The sequence below is a fragment of the Myotis daubentonii genome, chromosome 6, assembly GCF_963259705.1.
Source record: "Myotis daubentonii chromosome 6, mMyoDau2.1, whole genome shotgun sequence".
NCBI lineage: Eukaryota > Metazoa > Chordata > Mammalia > Chiroptera > Vespertilionidae > Myotis > Myotis daubentonii.
In genome coordinates this window covers 57,070,350-57,090,682 of record NC_081845.1, presented here as the reverse complement: position 1 = coordinate 57,090,682, position 20,333 = coordinate 57,070,350, and the positions used below count along the sequence as shown (strand labels likewise).

General features: G+C 43.9%; 1 protein-coding gene across 2 annotated transcripts; it reads left to right on the top strand.

Annotated features, from left to right (window-relative positions):
• Positions 1-302: 302 nt before the first annotated feature.
• On the top strand, positions 303-12,888 carry PRSS35 (serine protease 35). Of its 2 annotated transcripts, XM_059701078.1 has the most exons (3): positions 303-497; positions 3,984-4,171; positions 10,870-12,888. In XM_059701078.1, exons 2-3 carry the CDS (start codon positions 4,152-4,154, stop codon positions 12,125-12,127), a joined length of 1,278 nt encoding a protein of 425 aa, XP_059557061.1. In that variant the 5' UTR covers positions 303-497; positions 3,984-4,151; the 3' UTR covers positions 12,128-12,888. The 2 variants fall into 2 exon arrangements, with proteins under 2 accessions (XP_059557061.1, XP_059557062.1); XM_059701079.1 differs by lacking the exon at positions 3,984-4,171.
• The last annotated feature ends 7,445 nt before the right edge of the window (positions 12,889-20,333 follow it).

The following is a 20,333-nucleotide window of genomic DNA, read 5'->3' as shown; positions in this document are numbered from 1 at the left end:
ACTGCGTCAGATGTCTCCTGCAAGCCCACTCATGCATGTGTCCTAATGCTTAATTCACTCACTCTGGGGACAAAAACAAGGTGGGAGGCTGCTTTCTCTGCCCGCATTTCATAGTAAGGTACCCGCCCCCCCCCCCACCTCCCAACACACACACACAACCCCCGTCCCCAATGGGCCAGTGTCTCGGCTCCTTCTCCGTCCCTCTCTCCTCTGGCCCACCTCCTTCCCCCTTCGCCTCCCCCACCCCCACGTCATCGCCCCCTTTCCCCTCCCATCTCCCCTCGGTGAGCAGCTGGGCGCTGCCTCCTCCGCAGTCTCTGCCGCTGGCTCCTGGAGGCGCTGGCCGGCGGTGGCAGGCAGCCTCTGGCCCTGGCAGTCAGCGAGGCTCCTGGCAGCAGCGCCCCCATCCTCCCTCCGTCCCCAGCGTCGGTGACCACCTCGCGGGAGCGCTTTGATTCCTACTGGGCAGCGCCCTAGGGACTGAATAAGCTTCACAGGTAAGGATGGAGGGCGCCCCCCCCCCCACCCGCCCCACCCCAACCGCAGGCGAGACCCTAGCTAGAAGTTGGAAGTTTTCCTTAAAAAGGTAGTACCCATCCAAAGAGAGCTTCTTTGACGGACTCTAAAGATGGGATCAAACTTAGCATTTTGTCCTCAAAGAAATGAACTTCTCTTCCAACAGGCAACCGTGAGTGCCTGCCTCTGCAGTTTAATATTAACAGCACAGTGTTTGCATTGGAATATAAATGGAATTCTTTCTACTTAAGCAGCACCAGAGGGGAGCCTCTTTATTTTTATGATTATTAGCAGATGCTATTGCAAAAGGTGTAAAACACATTCTCATAAAGTCTGCTCTCGAAAACCTCTTTGGCAGGGTTACTGTGAAAACTAGAATCAATCACACACTCTCTCTTCAACATGACTGCAAAAGGAGGAGTGGAAAACCTTTCTAAAATAAGAAGGTGAAAAGAAATAGAACAGTGTTGGACTTGCTGTAAAATACTCTAGCAAAAAAAAAAGAGGGAATAGATGAAACAAGATTGGCTAAATATTGATAACTGTTGAAGCTGGATGATGGGCACACGGGGATATACTTCTGACTCTGCTTGTGTGTAGCTTGGACATTTTCTATAATACAAAGTTTTGAAAGTTGTAGAAATATTCTTGCCTGATTCCCCTGACCTTTTTACATGGTCATTGATTGGAAATGAAGCTGCATGTCCTATCTAGGTTCCCCCTCCCCCCGTTTATTAGTCCTACTAACTTCTGGAATTCTCATTTTATCTCACGTACATTTGCCTCTAGAGAGGATTATAAAAGTCACATTTTGCTACTTAGAGAATTATGCTTAGAATCTGCTTTATAATTTGTAGAAAGAATGTTCAAATCCCAGCCAAAGAAGACATCCAGGCTTGAAAGTAGTGGCCAAGCATCATTTGGAATTTTGTTTTTTAAGGAAATATTAGAGCAGCTCCTTTAGTGTGAGAAGGGATTGGACTCTCCAAAATTTTCTTCCAGACAGCCCAGAAACCCATGGCTTAAAAGAAACGTTTTCATGTTTTTAAATGTGAGACTGTTTAGCCTGTGTGCTTGGCACATAGTATGTACTCATTCTATGTTAAAACAAACCCTTGCTAATGTGAGTTAATTTTCCCTACTGAGTAAGTTATTTATCTCTCTCTGCCCAATGCTCAAGCGCATGGCATTTTATCAGCGGGATCAGAGTCAGAATTTTGGAGGCTGAAGCTTCCTCACTTAGCACTGAGTTAATTGCAGATGAGAAATCTGAGATGAGAGATTAGAAAACAACGAAGTGGAACAAAAGTCATTTTATAACTTTGCTTAACTAAACTTTTATTCAAAAATTTCAAATGGGTTAAACTGGGGTATGATTAGGAAAAAAAAATGTGATCAAAAGCTGCTTTAAAGCCTGAAAAGTAGCAAACCTAATACATTTATAGACATTCTTTGCTTTCAAAGATCAACTTGCAAGATATAAAAATAAGTCCGGAGCCATATGCTGTGCACTTCCTATCTCAATACATGAGAGAGCCAGCAGAGGGTTCCCTCGGGGCTCCCTTACTGCCATTCACCCCAAATTTGATTTACACACAGCATATCCATTGCATAAATTGAAATGTACATGCCCTGGAAAAATAGCTGAAAAAAAGGGGAGGATTTTTTTTTATTGTGATGAGAAACAGAAGACGTGTGTTACTGTAAAATAATCAACTGTGTAAGGTTACCATCTTCCTTTCCCTCATGTGCTGCCAAACTCTTAAAGCAGACATTACTTTGTCTCCGTTCCTGAAACTGAAGTTGAAAATCGTGCTATGGTATGATATTTTGAATAGAAATTGGCACATTGTCAATGAACTTTCTTGCCTTCAGCATAGGATCAGCAGAGAGCATATCCTTTGGGAATGGATTATAAAGTATTTGATAAACATATGTGAAATATTTGGCAGCTTGAAGATTTTCCTTTATGTTGAACTGAATTGCAGCACATTTGGGGGGACTATTTAGCAATGCTGTAGGTCATAGTGGAAGTGTGCTGGCACTACCACGGTTTTCGGAAAGCCACCTGCCAGAAAATTGTCTGGCTGTAGACAGCATTATCAGCTCTCAGTTCATCAGGATGGGCTCTGTGGCCTGCGGATGGGTTTTCTAAATGTGATACATTCCATATGTGACAACCATTTTGTGTATTAGCCAGTTACTTCTCCCCCTGCTGAATTCCACATGCTTTTCAAATAAATTCTATATCACAGCTCAGAAATGTAAACAATTTAAATGCAGGGCCTTAGGTTTGCTATCACCAGGCTAACTCTGCCATCTACTGGTAGCCATGTAGATAGCAGACAAGTTCCCATCTGGAGGATTAGGAATTGAAGCTTCTTGAGGATCATGGATAAATAAATTACTTATGTTTTCTCATTTGTGGCTTAATTCTTTAAAAAATATGTATTTTATTGATTTCATAGAGGAAGGGAGAGGGAGAGAGAGACAGAACCTTTAATGATGAGAGAGAATCATTGATCAGTTGCCTCCTGCACACCCCACTGGGGATGGAGCCCGCAACCTGGGCATGTGCCCTGACCAGGAATGGAACCGTAACCTCCTAGTTCAGTGATGGTGAACCTTTTGAGCTTGGCGTGTCAGCATTTTGAAAAACCCTAACTTAACTCTGGTGCCGTGTCACATATAGAAATTTTTGATATTTGCAACCATAGTAAAACAAAGACTTATATTTTTGATATTTATTTTATATATTTAAATACCATTTAACAAAGAAAAATCAACCAAAAAAATGAGTTTGCATGTCACCTCTGACACGCGTGTCATAGGTTCGCCATAACTGTACCTAGTTCATAGGTTGACGCTCAACCACTGAGCCATGCCGGCCTGGCATCTTCTGTGGTTTAATCTAGGACGTTAGAGCTGAAAGAGATCTTAGAAATGTTCTAGTCTAACTCGATAGCTAAGAAGAACTATCACAAGAACCTTAAATAAGGAAAGAGACTTTGAAATGGTGCATAGTCTTCAGTGTCTATTTGTTGAATAAACAAATCTATCTTCCCTTTTCCAATTCTTGTCTCTCTCGCAACACTGCTTCATGCCACCATAAAGTTTTACTGTGACCTGTTTTTAGTTCTAAAATTGCATGTCTGCATACTTTTCCTTAAAATGAAAATTTTCATCTATGTTTAAGGTGCTGAACCAAACATTTCCCCCCACGTTGTATCACTCCCTACTTCCTCTTTCTTTCTAAACACCCAGGGCAGACAATTTTAAAGAAGCTAGATTCTTACCTTTGTAAGTGTATTGATTTCCTACTGCTGCTGCAAAAGATCATTGAAGACGTAATGACTTACACAACATGTTATCCTACATTCCTGAAGGCCAGAAGTCTAAAGTAGGTCAGCAGGGTTGCTTTCCTTCTGAAAGTTCAAAGACAGAATCTCTTTTCTTGCGTTTTTCAGGTTCTGGAGGCCACCCTATATGCTTACCCTGCACCACTCTGACCCCTGCCTCCATCTTCACAGCTCCTTCTCACTCCGGGCCCTCCTACCTTCTTAGAAGGATCCCTGTGATTACATTGGGCTCACCTGGACAACCCAAGCTAACCACATCTCAGAATCCTTGATCCCATGTGCAAATCTTTCACCATGTCAGGAACATATTTCCAGGTTCTGGGAATTAGAATGTGGCTCTCTTTGGCAGCCATTACTTGGCATAAACAATGAGGGACCCAGCAGTGGGAAATGTATGAAGTCCCTTATGAATATCTACCTATGTTTGGACTTTCACTGTTTTATATTAATAATAATATATTGCTGCTATTTGTTGAATATATATTATGCTCTGGGCATATTAATATCAGTTCCTTACAAAAATACTTTAAAGTATTCTCCCTATATAACAAATGTGGGAAATAATGTTTGGAGAGATTAACCTTCATAAAGTCACACAGCTAAAAAGTAGCACGTATAGACTTTAATTGGTTTGACTCCCGTGCCCACTGCCTCCATAATGATCGAAACACCCCCGTTCTTACTCTTCATATTTGTTAACGTCACCAACACTGTTATTTTCTCAAGGCTGAAATTCCATACACTTTGTAACTTAAAGGCTGCTGCTATTCAATGCTCCAGCCAGTAATTAACATTAGTGAGGGCCTACAGTGGGAATTGAACTTGGTAAAGTACGTTTTCTTCTCTACACCTGCCCCCAATTTGTGAAAGTGACTTTTAAAGTTTTTACAGGTGTTCTCCAAAACCTGACCCGTTAAGGCTTGCTTTACACTTGTTTAGTCTTATTAGTAACAACCCTCGTCTCCTGCTATGGGCTTTTGCCTAAGCTAGCACTTCTCCCTGTTGGTAATTAGAAATACCAGGGCCAGGTCACAACGTCGACCTGTTGTATGTCAATCTTTATTGAGCAGGTAGGGTATGAAAGTGGAGGAAGGAGATGGCTGGAGCATGTTTTCATACTTATGCATGTGTATAAATGTAGGCAGTGGTGTGTGTGTGTGTGTGTGTGTGTGTGTGTGTGTGTGTGTGTGTGTTGGGGTGGGGCAGGTAGTTGAGATCTTGGATGGTTAAGAAAAGGACAGGCAAGTTGTAAAAAGTGTCTGTACAGTCCTTGGTGTGTCCTAACATATACATAAGGTAGAAGTTGGTGTTGGCCAGCACTGACCCCTTGAATGTTTAACAGATTAAGGCAAAATTCTGTTCGGTGACGGCATACTATTTATATACATGAATTTGGACACCCACCTCACCATACATTACAAGAGCCAGGTGGAAAGAAAGGCCTGAGTAAGTGTGAGTGTATCACCCAGTGAGGGAACGCAATCCGTGCCGGTCCTTGATGTTAAGCCAGCAGCCTCATTTTTCATACATAAGAAAAACAATTCATGTGAAATGTTTAATATAGCGAGCAGTCTTCTCGCCTTTCATTAGTCCACCTGCCCTACCTGAGCTAAAGTGTAAATATAATTATGTCATGCCAGTAATATTCTATACATTTTAGATAGATTTCCTCAGAAAGTTAGTTTTTTCTTTCACTGCAAGTCCCTCCCTTAGAATTATTATTTTGACATGGACTCTGTTTCTTTTTAGGCTGAGAGCCTGATTCAGTTCCAGAATTCCAATGTAGATCCAGGCTATAAATATGTCTCAGGAAATGCAGTTTGAGTGTTCTGTGACTGGGTTATGTTTAATCATATTTAAGTTTAACAGTAATGAGAAAAATATATTACAAAAACACAGATGTTTGTAGGAAGGAATAATTAGGGAAAAATTCATTTGGGAAGTCTCTAAAGTGAAGCTGTCCTTGAACGGAACAAAACACAATGGACAAAAAAGGGAGTTTGAGAGTGTGTTGGAAACCATCCTAAAATAAAAATATTTGACTGTAAAATTGACTTTTTAGAAAACTAAAAGTGCTGTAACTTTAGCTCATGTAATAAGTTATTTCAAAGTGATATTTTTAAAAATTGAATTTAGTGGGGTGACACTGGTTAATAGGACCATATAGGTTTCCAGTGTACATTTATTTTTTTAAAAAATGTATGCTTTATTGATTTTAGAGAGAGGAAGGGGGAGGGCTAAAGAGATAGAAACGTTGATGAGAGAGAAACATCAATGGGGTGCCTCCTGCACGTCCCCTACTGGGGATTGCGCCTGAAACCCGGGCATGTGCCCTGACCTGGAATCAATCCTGTGATCTTTTGCATATCCTGGAGATGCAAGTTCATCTGCATATCCTGGTGCTCTTGCTTCCTTCCTAATTCCCATCTACTCCATTTATTTCCATGGTCCAACCCACAACCGTGTGTACACTGACGCATGGTGGAGAACCATGACTGCAACCTCACTTTCATTAACCGAAATGAAGCCTCAACTCCAAGCCATCGGGAAAGTGACAGTTAAGGTCACAATTATAGTGGAAGGTTGGAAAAAGGAGGAAGATGAGGGAAGATAAGGAATGTTATCGATTTCAAAATATAGATGCCCCACTAATGGGGACTGTATCTTGTTAGGTCAATGAGTTAGTGCTTTTTGAATGTTGGGCATATGTAGATGGAGCCAATGAACCATGGGTTGCTCTATCACTGAGAGCTGTCATTTACATTACATTGACACTTCACCACCAGGCAAACTTAGATTTTCCAAAAGAAAGCATCCATAGACATTTGTCCAATTTTAAATTACAGACCAAATTAAGCTAACTGAACCCATGTCCTCTTATTACTGTGATTCTGAGGTCATGTTACAAGGCTGTGCCCTTCCCATGCCCAAGGATAGATGTGGGCATGGCTTTTATTTTTGCGGAGCTCGCTCCAAGGGCACCAGACAGGGCTGGGCAACTCATGCCACTGCACGATCTGTGGCATCAGAAGTTGGTGGCATCTCATACCAGCCTACTGAATTTGAATCTTTTCAGATCTATTATTAGGTCACTTATATAAAAGTAAGTTATTTTTTTCTTATTAAATCACCGAACCATTCGCTGTTAGCAGTTGCTAAGATAGTAAAAGAGCAAACTTCAGAATGAATTTATTTTGTACACAAACATGGAGCAGATATCATTTGAAACCTGGTTAAGCAATCATACCTGGAAAGACTGCCATCCAGGGTGTGGCTCAAGCTACTACACTAGGGCCTTGGTTTACTGTATTGAGTATCAGAACTGCCTGGAAGGCGGGTGAAAACATAGATAGCGGGGAACCTGCCCCCCTCCTGGAGAGTTTCGGGCAGTAGGTGGTTGGGCCCTGAAATTATCATTTTTAACACATTCCTGGGTGATGCTGACCCGGCTTCTCTGGGGACTACAGGCTCGGCATCCTTTGATATGACAGGGTTTATAGCTTGTCAGACATCAATACAGAATTTTATTAACAAATTAATGACATTCTTTTGAGTTGTTCATGTTTCATGTTGAGTCCCAAGTCAGGAATAAAAGCAATGCCTCAGCTCAAAGCCGTTAGGTAGGAAGTGTTTCCCCTTACTCACAGGAGAGTCAGTCTTCCTGCTGGTCAGACCTTCAACTGATTGGGTGAGGCCCACCCACACTGAGGAGAGAAAACTGCTTTGCTTATTCTACTAACTCAAATGCCAATCTCATCCAGAAACACTGTCACAGGCACTCCACACCCAGGGTAATGTGCAACCAAGTACCTGGGCACGCTGTGGCCTAGTCAAGTTGACACATAAAACGATTACATGGGGCTTTCTTAAAAGCCTGCCTACAGAGTTATGACACAGAGTGCATGTTTTATTCCGTAAAGAGTAGGGAAACTTCTATATTTTTTGTTCATATTCCAGTTCGATGATTTGCATAGTAGAATGTCATCGTGTCAGTTATTTAATAGCTACATTCTTCCTTTCTAATCCCTAAGTAGATAAAAAGTTGCAAGACTAAACTAAATCATTCTGAAAACAAAAACTAACTGGGGAAATAGTACCACAGCACCATGATTTGGGACATCTCTGTTTGCCTAGGAATGACTCTCCCACATTATTATTCTACAGAACATTAGTGTCAAGTGTTAATATGTACGAAATGATTCTATGTATTTCTCAATGAAGACATATGGCTGACTTTCAATCTTTGATACAATCATATACTGCAATCCTGTACTGTATAAGTAGACAGCTATTATCATAAAGGGCTAAATGAAAAAATCAAAAAATTTTTTAATCCTCACCCAAGAATATTTTTTTCCCTTGGGTGAGGATTAGGTGGAAGGGAGGGAGTAGGCGGGGGAGAGAGAGAGAGAAACATCAATGTGAGAGAGACACATTGATTTCTTGTCTCCTGTATGCTCCCCAGTGGGGCTGAGGATTGAACCTGCAACTGACATCCCCTTGATTGGGAATTGAACCTGAGACCCTTTGGTTTGCAGGCCAACACTTCAACCACGGAGAAAAAACAGTCATGGTGAAAAAATTAATTTTTAAAACTTTTTTTCCAGACTAAAAAGCTCCCTTGATTGAAATTTTGCTGAGAATCAGGTAGATAAAAAATATATATCTTTTTAATCATCATCTATTTTAGTCTGTTGATAAGCTAAGAGGCAGCAAATAACTCTGATTTTAGCTTTTTTTTTTGCAAAGGCATAATTTTTCATTGTGGAAACTATCCAGTTAAGCACAGGATTTCAAGGTCTTAGTGGAATTACTGAGTTATAAGCTTTTCACTCCAACCCAATTAAATAAAATTTATGAAATATTCATTGTGCAGATTGCATAGAAGATAACAAAAGAAAATACTAAGTGGCTCAACAAAATCATTTTCAATAAAAATACTGCTCTGATAAAGTCAAATTTGCCATGGTAATGATTAGACAATATTGTCCCATGACTGTGGATTCTTTTCCAAAGTATATTCTTTATTGATTTTTGGACAATCTCCATTATTTCCCCAAATAAAATAAGTCACAAGGTAAGTTACCAGGTACTTAAACAATACAGTCTAAAATTAACTGAATCACCATTATTCAGCATTCAAGTGTGAGCAGATACAAAAAAATGGAAATTGCAAAACTTCTGTGTAATCTTGCTGATGCCAAAACATGGTAAAGATTATTATAAATTTGTTCAATATGTTCCAATGTATGGTGATTCAAGTTAATTGTGTCATATTTTGGTGAATATATCATGTTTAAACAATGGAGAGGTTATGTAGTATATGTTTTATCAAAGAATGCTGTTTATGAATAAAATTCTGTACTCCTATATGGCAAAAGGAACTCTGTTGTATCAAGCGATGTCGTGTCCAACTCTGCTCAGAGATAACTTGTGGTTTTCATGCTGGTGCACAGGATCCTATGGGTGTACCCTGGGTTAAGGAACATTCCTAACATTCTTCATTACTTTTATTTCACACACACACACACACACACACACACACACACACACACACACACACACACATTATCAGAGAGCATTGAGAGTCCAAGTGTTGTAGGAATAATGTAACTTTGAATTTGCCTCTGCTCTATACTAAGTGCAAATCATTTGCTAAGCCTGGATATTTTAGCTATTAGTTAAAAATGATGTGGAACGTAGCTTACAAATTTCAAAATTGATGCTCCAAAAAGTGCTACCACTGGCCCCACCCCCAGGAAGCAACAACTGACAAACATCAGTTCCACTACAGAGATTTACATACCTGTGAGCCTAGGGAGGCAGGAAAAGAGGGCAAGAAGAGGTGAATACAAGATGCAATGTATGATCGATCAGCAGTCACAACTTTAAAATTACTTAACACAGAACCACTGCTCTTGGAGGAGGAGACCCATGATGAAAGGGACTATATTTAATCCCTATCATGCTCCCCCAAGTAGCCAATTCGGAGTCATAGCCTGTGCTCCATAAATTCTTGTAACTAATTTTAACATAGAGTAAAAGCCCACTGTGACACATGTTTGTATGTTGCTTTGCCTTAGATGGTAGTAAGTACAGAGTACATTTTTCTAACTTTAGCATAAAATGGCCTGTGCATATTTTTCATGATAAGGGGTTCTGCTTGTAAAAATCAAAGCAGGTCAACAGCAGATGACCCCATTTATTTATTTCATAAGCCTCTACTGCTTTTAGAATAGTATCTGGTGATTTCAATTACGTCGTCAATCAGCTTGGTCCGCAAACCATGGTTCTGGGAAATCCACTATATTCTAATGAACGCTTTTTTGAGCTCTGTGCAAGGACTTACACTGTAGAGATGAGGAATCTTATGATTTTTGCGTTTAAGGAGCCAAGTGCAGGGGAAGTGCAGGGCATCTCCTGCTACCTGCTATCTGAATGTCTAAGGCATCTGGAAATAAGGTTGCAGGAGACCTAGGAAGGCGGAGCGTGTGGCTTGGGCAGTAGAGACCCCCCAGTTAGCTATCCCGTCCCCCTCTCCCACGCATTGGGCCTGGGGAGGTAGAGGTGGAGATGGCAGACTGGGGCAGGGGGAGAGTTAGGGCTGGTGGTGGGAAGATTGGGGGGAAAACAATCTACTGATTTTGGAAATCTGTCCAAGCCTACTTAACAGGGTGTTTAATCACAATAAAACCTAAGTACAGTGGGGCCTTGACTTACGAGTGTCCCGACTAACGAGTTTTTTGAGATACCAGCTGTCTCTCGGCTGATTTTTTGCATTGAGTTGACAGAGTAATTTGAGTTAACGAGCTCCTTAACAAGCTCGGTCTCAAACGAATTAAACTCGTAAGTCAAGGCCTCACTGTACAGGGAACATAAGGACTCCTGTTTGTGGTGAAGATTCCCGTTGGACCCAAGGCCTAAATGACATGGATAAGTAACATTTTAAAAGAAAATATTGTAAAGCTCCTCTTTTCTCTTTCTACTTTTTAAGGACAAGAGAGAAGAACACAATGGAAAAGACGCTACTGTGGTTGATATTTCTCACGCTTGGGTGGCCCCTCACTGGTGGGTCAGAGATGGAGCAGGATTTTATGTGGCGCCTGAGAAAAGTACCCCGGGTTGTCAGCGACAGGACTTTCCATCTCACCAGCCCCACGTTTGAGGCCGAGGCCAAGATGGTGTTAAAGAAAGTGTGTGGCATTGAGTGCCAGAAAGAACTCCCCGCTCCCAGCCTCTCTGACCTGGAAGATTCTCTCTCCTACGAGACTGTCTTTGAGGATGGCACCCGGACCCTGACCAGAGTGAAAGTGCAAGGTCTGGACCTGGAGCCCACGCCAAACACCACCGCCAGAGGGGCATCGGCCAGGAGAAAGAGGCAGGTGTATGGCACAGACAGCAGGTTCAGCATCTTGGACAAAAGATTCCTCACCAACTTCCCTTTCAACACAGCCGTGAAGCTCTCCACCGGCTGCAGTGGCGTTCTCGTGTCCCCCAAGCACGTTCTGACCGCTGCCCACTGTGTGCACGACGGGACGGACTATGTGAAAGGGAGTAGAAAGCTGAGGGTAGGGCTGCTGAAGATGAGAAATAAAGGAGGTGGCAAGAAACGTAGGGGTTCCAGGAGGAGTAGGAGAGAAGCCAATGGTGATGACCAGAGAGAGGGCAGCAAAGAGAATCTGAAGGAGGCAGCCAAGGCGGGAAGGAGGAGAAAGAACTCTGCTGGGGGTCAGAGGGGCGCTGAGGGCGGGCCCTCCTTCCAGTGGACCCGGGTCAAGAACACCCACATCCCCAAAGGCTGGGCCACGGGAGGGCGAGGGGCCGCCGCCTTGGACTACGACTACGCTCTTCTGGAGCTGAAACGTGCTCACAAAAAGAAATACATGGACCTAGGAATCAGCCCGGCCCTCAGGAAGCTGCCCGGGGGCATGATCCACTTCTCCGGCTTTGATCAGGACAGAGCTGATCAGCTGGTCTACCGGTTTTGCAGCGTGTCCGAGGAGTCCAACGACCTCCTCTATCAATACTGCGATGCCCAGCCGGGCTCCACCGGCTCCGGGGTCTACCTGCGTCTGAAAGAGCCGGACCAGCATTGGAAGCGCAAGATCATCGCGGTCTATTCCGGCCACCAGTGGGTGGACGTGCAGGGCGAGCAGAAGGACTACAACGTGGCGGTGCGCATCACGCCCCTCAAGTACGCGCAGCTGTGCCTCTGGATCCGCGGGGAGGACGCCGACTGTACTCACGGGTAACGGCAACCCCACACCAGGCCACGGACGACCTAAGTCGCAGGGGAAACCAGTTCCGATGATTGTGGCAAGACCACCTCACGGCGTGTGCCTGGACACGAACTCTATTAATAGCATTTCAATATTTTTATAAATTTACTTTTGTCAAAAGGAGATTTTCCTGCATGTAAAACGGTTTAGGTAAAGTTATTGATGGGCATTTCCATGCCAAGTATATATTCTTCTTCACATGGTGGTAAGTTTGGTTTGTGCAAAGTAATTTTTTTCCTGCTAGCCTTCTTAAAAATTAGACACTCTTTAAAACTTCAAGCTGGTCCTATAAACAATGTGATTTCTCAATGGAGTTATTCTCAGGGTCCTACCCCAAGAAGAATCTACTGTGGTGCTGGGTGCCAAGTAAAGGTGAAACGGCAGATACAGAGGCGGACAGTCACATTTCAAATCGAATTAGAGACAAACATTCACAACACTTAGGACTACTCTGAGGTGGACCCATTCAGTGCATGCCCTCAGTGTTTATATTGCTTTCTCTTGGGTCTGAGAAACTTTAGTTTTTTGTTAGTTTTGTTTTTTTAAGAATTACAAGGAATAGCTTTATCAACAAAACTGTCAACTATTGTACTGCTTTGAAAAATATCGACTGAAGTGTGCATAGTTTAAAATGAAAGAAATACTTCATCCTAGGAAATAAATCTAGTTTAAAAATAGGGAAGCCGAGTATGGGAGGGGGGTTCTCCCCCCCCACCCCCCGCCAACGCAGAGAGAGAGAAAAAGCTGGGCCTGGGTGTGGCGTCTGCTCTCTGCTGGAGGGACAGATGCAGAGAAAGCCAGCACGGAAAGGAGTTTATTAAATACTCGAATAACAGGAAATTACATCACATCTGGGTGGGCCTTGAGTTCCTGGTGACATCATGAGATCCATCCTCTTAACACTGGGCGGGAAGGTCAAAACTGAGTGGTGTCCCAGTCTGTTGACCAGGTCCACCCCCAGGGCATGGCTCTGCCTTTGCTCTGAGTTTCAGCCGACAAACCAACCGAGTGTTTTTCCTAGCGGCCCTTAACAGCTGAGACCTTTTAAGATCTCAAGCTTTTATTTAACTAGTGTTCTAACCATGGGCTTTTCATGCATGCATAGGGGAGACAGCTCCACAGTTGTAAATGATCTTGCATTTGAAAGGCACATCACTTTATGCTACACAGTCTCCTGGTGTTTTTAGGACAAGCAATTCTTGTCTTTCCCAAGTGAGAATCTTTTTTCCCCTTGAAAAAATTCAGCTTTCTTCATAGGGCCTTGGGCATATTATTTTTGGCAAATTCTCTGAGTAGTAATTTTAAATAGCTTCCTTAAAATGAATATGATCTAAGAATACTTTTACAAAGAAGGTTCTGATTATTTTCATTAGGGACCAAGGCTGTTCACTCACTCTGGCCATCATGGCAGCCTCAGCAGACAGAGCGAGTCCACTGGCTGCCCTGGGGCACTTGATACCTATTTCCTGAATGGTTATAAAAGGTCATTAGTTCAGGCCCTTATTTATTACTTTTTTTTGTTGTTGTTAATCCTCAACCAATGATATATTTTTCATTGATTCTAGAGAGAGAAACATCAATCGGTTGGTTGCCTCATGCCTGAGCCCCAGCCAGGGACAGTACCTGACTGGTAATCAAACCCATGAACCTTTGGTGCACAGGATGACGCTCTACCCACTGAGCAACACTGACCAGGCCCAGGCCCTTATTTCCAAGGGGTTTTAGTAATTTGTAGATGAATGAACCATGAAATTCAGGAACTACAGGCCTAATCTCTGGTCTGCTCTTCGTGGCAGTTTCAAGGGAACACATTCTCTTCTGTCATGACACACCCAAGTTACTGATTTTGCCAGAGCTCAAATTTATTTTATTTTTTATTATTATTTTTCTGAATGGGGAGTTAAATCCTTGATTAGTATGCATAGGAATATCTGATCAGCTTATGATAAAATGGTTTGTAAATTGTGTCCAAAACAGCTGAAATTCAACACAAGTGTATGTTCTTTTATGTGAGTTGGTGAAAAAAATCATTCAATAAAAAATTTTAAAAGTAAATCAGTTATAACTATTATTGTGTTTGTATATATTTTTTATGCAGGGTCTCAGCAAGTATTAAATCAGCTGTCATTTACTTAAAAATGATTCTATTTCATTCTAACCACATTTCACTAAGTAGTATTTTATTATTGTCACTAGTGGAATAGGGCTACTGACTCAAAATATTTGTTCAGATCTTTTTTGAAAAATCATCTATATGATCATTGCAACTAAAGATGTTTCCAGGTGAATTTTGCACACTTATTGCAAACATGCACACACAAAACTTCATCATAGATGCTTACAAAATAATTCCTGGGATTTGAGTAAATTCAGAGTAATTTAGGGTGTTTAGTGTCAGTAGTTTGGTGTTTAAGGTTAAATTCTGACTATACATAATCTCCTTAAAATCATTGTGCTTTTCAAAAACATAACATGTAGCTCATTTTCTTTGTAGAGCTTTATTTGATTCTCCCATTCTCTTATCTTTTCTAACTGAATGATGAATCGATGGCAAAATCTTGTTCTCATCAGATGGGGTCACTGTATAGGATACACACTTTTTTATCCACTTATCATGTACCAAAGGGGAGAAAACACCCTCAAATGGTTTTCTAAAGTCTAGGGAGGAAAATTCCCTGTTTACTTCTTTCTGTAATTAATAACTGGCAGTTGCATCCTGTGCATATGGTGTCTTAAAATAATTTGTATTAACAATTTGGGCTAATTTGCTTCACCCATAGGTGAGGTGTCATAACAAAATATCATAGACTGGTGGCTTAAACAATAGAAATTGATTTCTCACAGTTTTGAAGGCTGGGGATTTCGGCAAGGTAGGTTTCTGAAGCCCCTTTTCTTGGTTTGGAGGCCGCCGTCTTGCAGTGTGTTCCCACGCCCTCTTCTCTGTTCACTCTCAGAGAGAGAGAGAGCTGTGAGCTCTTCGGTGGTGTCTCTTCATAAAGGGACTAATCCCCATCATGAGGGCTCCACCCTGGTGACCCCACCTAGCCCCAATGACCTCATTCAGGCCCCATTTTTTTGGGTAGGGCTTCAACATATGAATTGGGGGTGGGGGTAGCGCACAAACATTCAGTCCATAATAGGTGTCTATTCTAAACCCACGAGTTGCATCTTGGGCCAGGCCCAGGGAACTCACAAACATCCCAGTCACCAGAGGAACTAGGTTAAGGGCTATGTTAATATGTCTATAGAGAATGGCAGCTCAGGCCACTTTCATTATCATCATCTCAAGTGCCCATACCTGGGACATGGGAGGCAAATAATATATGCTTAAAGTATCAAGTATTCATTGGCATTATTTACTCTCTGCTACATGCTAAGCCTTCAAATAATTAGAGCTATTATCTTAAGTGTATACTGTATTAAAGATAAAGCTACATATCTAAATAATGGAAATACTTATTATAATGAGAATTTTACTCTCAGAATATTGTGGCCCTTAAGGAATCAGATATTTGCCATATTCCCTACTGACTTGTTTGAGTTTCTGATGAGCATGCCTTCAAACTGACAGGTCCCAGGCTCCTGCAGCGACTCCTCATCCTCTCCATCTGCCATGTAAACATTTAATAAGATAAACTCTGCCTCAGAACATGCCTCCAAAATACTTTTGTTTTAGTAATATTTTAAGCTTTCCAATAATATCTTAAGATCCCTTCACTTTTTTCAAGCACTGGGAAGAAGCTGGCTACTTAGAATATCTACTTCAATTCACAATGCAGCCAATATGTGAATTTATTATCTATTTTTACCTTCCACTATGGTTACCAAACTTTGGCTATGTGAGCACATTTCTATCTATATTTATAAATGTTTTATTAATACTCAAACTTGAACTTGTGTTATTAAAATTCTCTGTGTATGTATTCATAGCCTGAGAAGTGTGTATACTTTCACACATGTGGCATAGATAAGGGAATACTTTGGAATCTCTTCATATAACTGAATACAGATGACTTTGGAAAGTTCTAGGCTTTTGCTCAGCCTATCCATTCCTTATTCTTCTCTATAGACATATGAAAGCATACCAATATGTTATGCTTATAATGATTGCGTAATCAGTATAACATTTAGTTCTGTCCAGTATGAGTTTTGGAGGGCAGTACATTATAGAAAGATTTTCATAAAAATTTTAACTTATATTTTAAAAAGTTGTTTAAAAGAAATGATAAAAATAATTTTTAAAAAATGAATAAAAAAGGGAAACATCAGTGGTCTACAGAATTGACTTGTTTTTATATTCAAACCAGAGGCCCGGTGCATGAAATTCGTGCACTGGGTGGGGGGGGGAGGGAGTGTCCCTCAGCCCAGCCTGCCCCCTCTCACATACTGGGAGCCCTCAGGCGTTGACCCCCATCACCCTCCAATTGCAGGATCGGCCCCTTGCCCAGGCCTGACGCCTCTGACAGAGGTGTCAGGCCTGGGCAGGGGACCCTCATTTCCCCGCATCACTGGTTCTGCCCCCAGCCCAGGCCTGATGCCTCTGGCCCAGGCATCAGGCCTGGGCAGGGGACCCCCAGACCCTCCGATTGCTGGCTCTGCCCCTTGCCCAGGCCTGATGCCTTGGCCAGAGGCGTAGACCCCCATCATCCTCCGATCGCCTGATCGGCCCCTTGCCCAGGCCTGACGCCTATGCCAGAGGTGTCAGGCTTGGACAGGGGACCCCCATCTCCCCCTGATCACTGGCTCTGGCCCCCGCCCAGGCCTGAGGCCTCTGGCCCAGGAATCATGCCTGGGCAGGGGACCCCCATCTCCCTCTGATCGCTTGCTCCACCCCCCGCCCAAGCCTGACGCCTCTGACCCAGGCTTCAGGCCTGGGCAAGGGGACCATCATATCCCCCCAATCCCCGGCTCCGCCCCCCACCCAGGCCTGATGCCTCGGCCAGAGGAGTTGACCCTCATCACCCTCCGATCACCAATCACCGGATCGGCCCCTTGACCAGGCCTGAGGCCTCTGGCAGAGGTGTCAGGCCTGGGCAGGGGATCCCCAGCTCCCCGCGGTTGCAGGCTCCGCCCCTGCCCCTGCAGGATGCCTCTGGCTGAGGCGTCCGGCCCGGGCAGTGGGGACCCGCAGCTGCAGCGGCCCCGCGATCGTGGGCTTCGCTTTAGGCCCAGGCAAGGGACCCCTAGCTCCCGGGACTGCCAGCTTCGACTGTGCCCAGCTCCCATCGCTGGCTCCACCCCTACTTCCTGCAATCACTGGCCAGGGCGGCAAAGGCACCTGATTCTCCGATCACGGCTGGGGGGCAGGGCAAGGGCCGCCTTTGCCCTGCCCCCCAGCTCTTAGCTCCCCCCTGGGTTTCTGATCACTGTCAGTGGCAGGGGGCTTCTTCCTGCTTTCCCTTTTGCCTCCCTGCATTGTGCCTACATATGCAAATTAACCGCCATCTTGTTGGCAGTTAACTGCCAATCTTAGTTGGCAGTTAATTTGCATATAGCCCTGATTAGCCAATGAAAAGGGTAGCTCGTACGCCAATTACCATTTTTCTCTTTTATTAGTGTAGATGCAATTCTAACCTCAAAAGTAAAGAAAAAAAAATCTTTCCTCAATATTTTATGAAACTCCCAAAATATTAAATGTTAATGTGTGTTATTGAAAGCTTAGAATTGGCTATACAGCTGCACCTGATTTATGCATGCACTTAGCATTGTGGTTTATAGATACACCAACTCTGATATAATGGAAAAAATTCTGGATATGGAATAAAAGACCTTTAATTGTCTAACCAGAGCAGACTTCCCTGAATAAAGTAAATGTTCACCAAATATAATATCCTGACACTTGCAATAAGTTTTCTAAGATTACAGAAATCCTATCTAATAAATGAGAAACATGGTAATTAGTGTATGACCGCTACCCTTCCCATTGGCTAATCAGGGAGATATGCAAATTAACTGCCAGCCAAGATGGTGGCCGGCAGCCAGGCAGCTGGAAGCGAACATGAGGCTTGCTTGCTTCAGTGATGAAGGAAACCAATGTTCCCCGCCTGCCGCTGCCGGCCTCTGAGCTGCAACTCTAAGCAACTACGTTACAAATATAGAAGCTAAACAAAACCCCAGAAACCTGCTTTAGTCGCCGGGCTTCAGCCAGCAGGATCGCAACATTGTTTCAAATACAGAAGGTAAACAAAGGCCATAAACCTGCTTTCAGCAGTGGAGGCCTAAGAGCTGGAGCCCCAGAGCTAAAGCTGGCCCAGAATAAAAAGAAAAAAAAAAGAAAAAAAGGAGCAGTTGGGAGCTTCAGTCATCCGCCAGCCTGAAAACAGCCCTCAGCCCCTCACCCAGACTGGCCAGGCACCCCAGTGGGGACCCTCACCCTGATCCAGGACACCCTTCAGGGCAAACCAGCTGGCCCCAACCTGTGCACCAGGCCTCTATCCTATATAGTAAAAGGGTAATATGCCTCCCGGCACCGGGATCAGCATGATAGGGGGCAGCGCCCAAACCCCCAGATCGCTCTGAGGCTCTCTGTGTGACAGGGGGCAGGGCCACAACCTCCCTATCCACCCTGCTCTGTTCGTGACAGGGGAAGGCGCCCCAACCCCCTGATCAGCCCTGGCTCTGTGCCTGATAGGGGGGAGCTCCCCAACCCCCTGATTGCCCTGTGGCTCTGTGTGTGACAGGCTGCAGTGCCCCAACCCCCTGATTGGCCCTGCTCTGTGTGTGACAGGGTGCGGCGCCCCAACCCCCCGCCCCCCACGGGCCCTGCTCTGTGTGTGACGGGGTAGAGCCATAACCTCCCCATCGGCCCTGCCCTGAGTGTGACAGTGCGGTGCCTCAACCCCCTGATCCGCCCTGCTCTGTGTGTGACAGTGGGCGGTGCCCCAACTCCCCTATCAGCCCTACTCTGTGAGTGACAGGGGGGAGCTCCCCAACCCCCTGATTGGCCCTGCTCTGTGTGTGACAGGGGGTGGCACCGCAACCTGCCCATAGACCCTGACTTGAGTGTGACATGGGGCGGTGCCCCAACCCCCCAATCAGCCCTACCCTGAGCATGACTGAGGGTGGCATTGCAACCTCCTGATCCGCCCTGCTCTGTGCATGACAGGGGCGGCGCCCCAACTCCCCAATCAGCCCTGCTCTGAGCCTGACCAGGGGCTGCACCTAGGGATTGGGCCTGCCCTCTGCCACCCAGGAGCAGGCCTAAGCCAGCAGGTCATTATCTCCCGAGGGGTCCCAGACTGCGAGAGGGCACAGGCCGGGCTGAGGGACCCCCCTTCCCCCCAAGTGCACAAATTTTTGTGCACCGGGCCTCTAGTTACTTAATATAATTGAAAGAAAGACTAGAATATCCTAAGAGCAGAGGTCAGCAATCATTTATCCCAGAACTAGTGTGAGTGTGAGTATGTGTGAGTGTGTGTGCTGCTGGCCCACTTGGGAGGATTGGGGTGATACAACTCTTGTTTTCTCAAAATAGTCATCTTCCACTCTCCACAGATATGTTACTCCTAAACTTCCAGCTACAGGAGTTTAGCTAGCAAACAATGCAATGCTCTTCTAAGAATTGCCCATTAAGGAGTTTACCTCTTCTCAGCTGGATGAACAATTCAGGGACTTCCCAAGAACAATCCCTAAAGTACTGAGGCACCTGGCAGACAAGGAGAAGCCCCTTCCTGCTTCATGCACCCGCCCCTTACTGTCTTCCCCTTCCCATTAATTGACAGGAGTTAAAACTTTGCAATTTTGTTTTCCTTAGAATTTAAACTAATGCTACTGACCCAGACACCAGATCGTAAAACACCACAAATCTCAGGATATAAGAGAAAAGAACATAATAATACACAGTAGAGAGTTCTGGGAGGATGTGAGAATTTTTTTCCTTAAAACTACTTTCAATGGATCAGTTGTTAGACAAATTTGCAGCCAACAACTTAGAAGATACAACTTTTAAATTCTTCAAAAACATTTCTTTGCAATGCCTACACAAGTGCTGTTTGTTTTTTTCTTTTAAAAATCAGGATTGGCTTGGTGCAAAGATCCCACTGCCAAACAAAAGCACCACTTTATCAAGCAATTGCCTGAAAATAAAAGTGTGTTATTTTTGAGACAACTGGATTTAGTCTCTTGCCACTGTACTTGAAACATTTACTTTAAAAGGCGTTCTTTGTGGCCTGGGAAAGTA

Coding starts and splice junctions, on each gene's coding strand:
- PRSS35 (XM_059701078.1), top strand. CDS start 4,152: ATGTGCAAATCTTTCACCAT. Junction 4,172..10,869: donor ATGTGCAAATCTTTCACCAT/GTCAGGAACATA, acceptor CTACTTTTTAAG/GACAAGAGAGAAGAACACAA.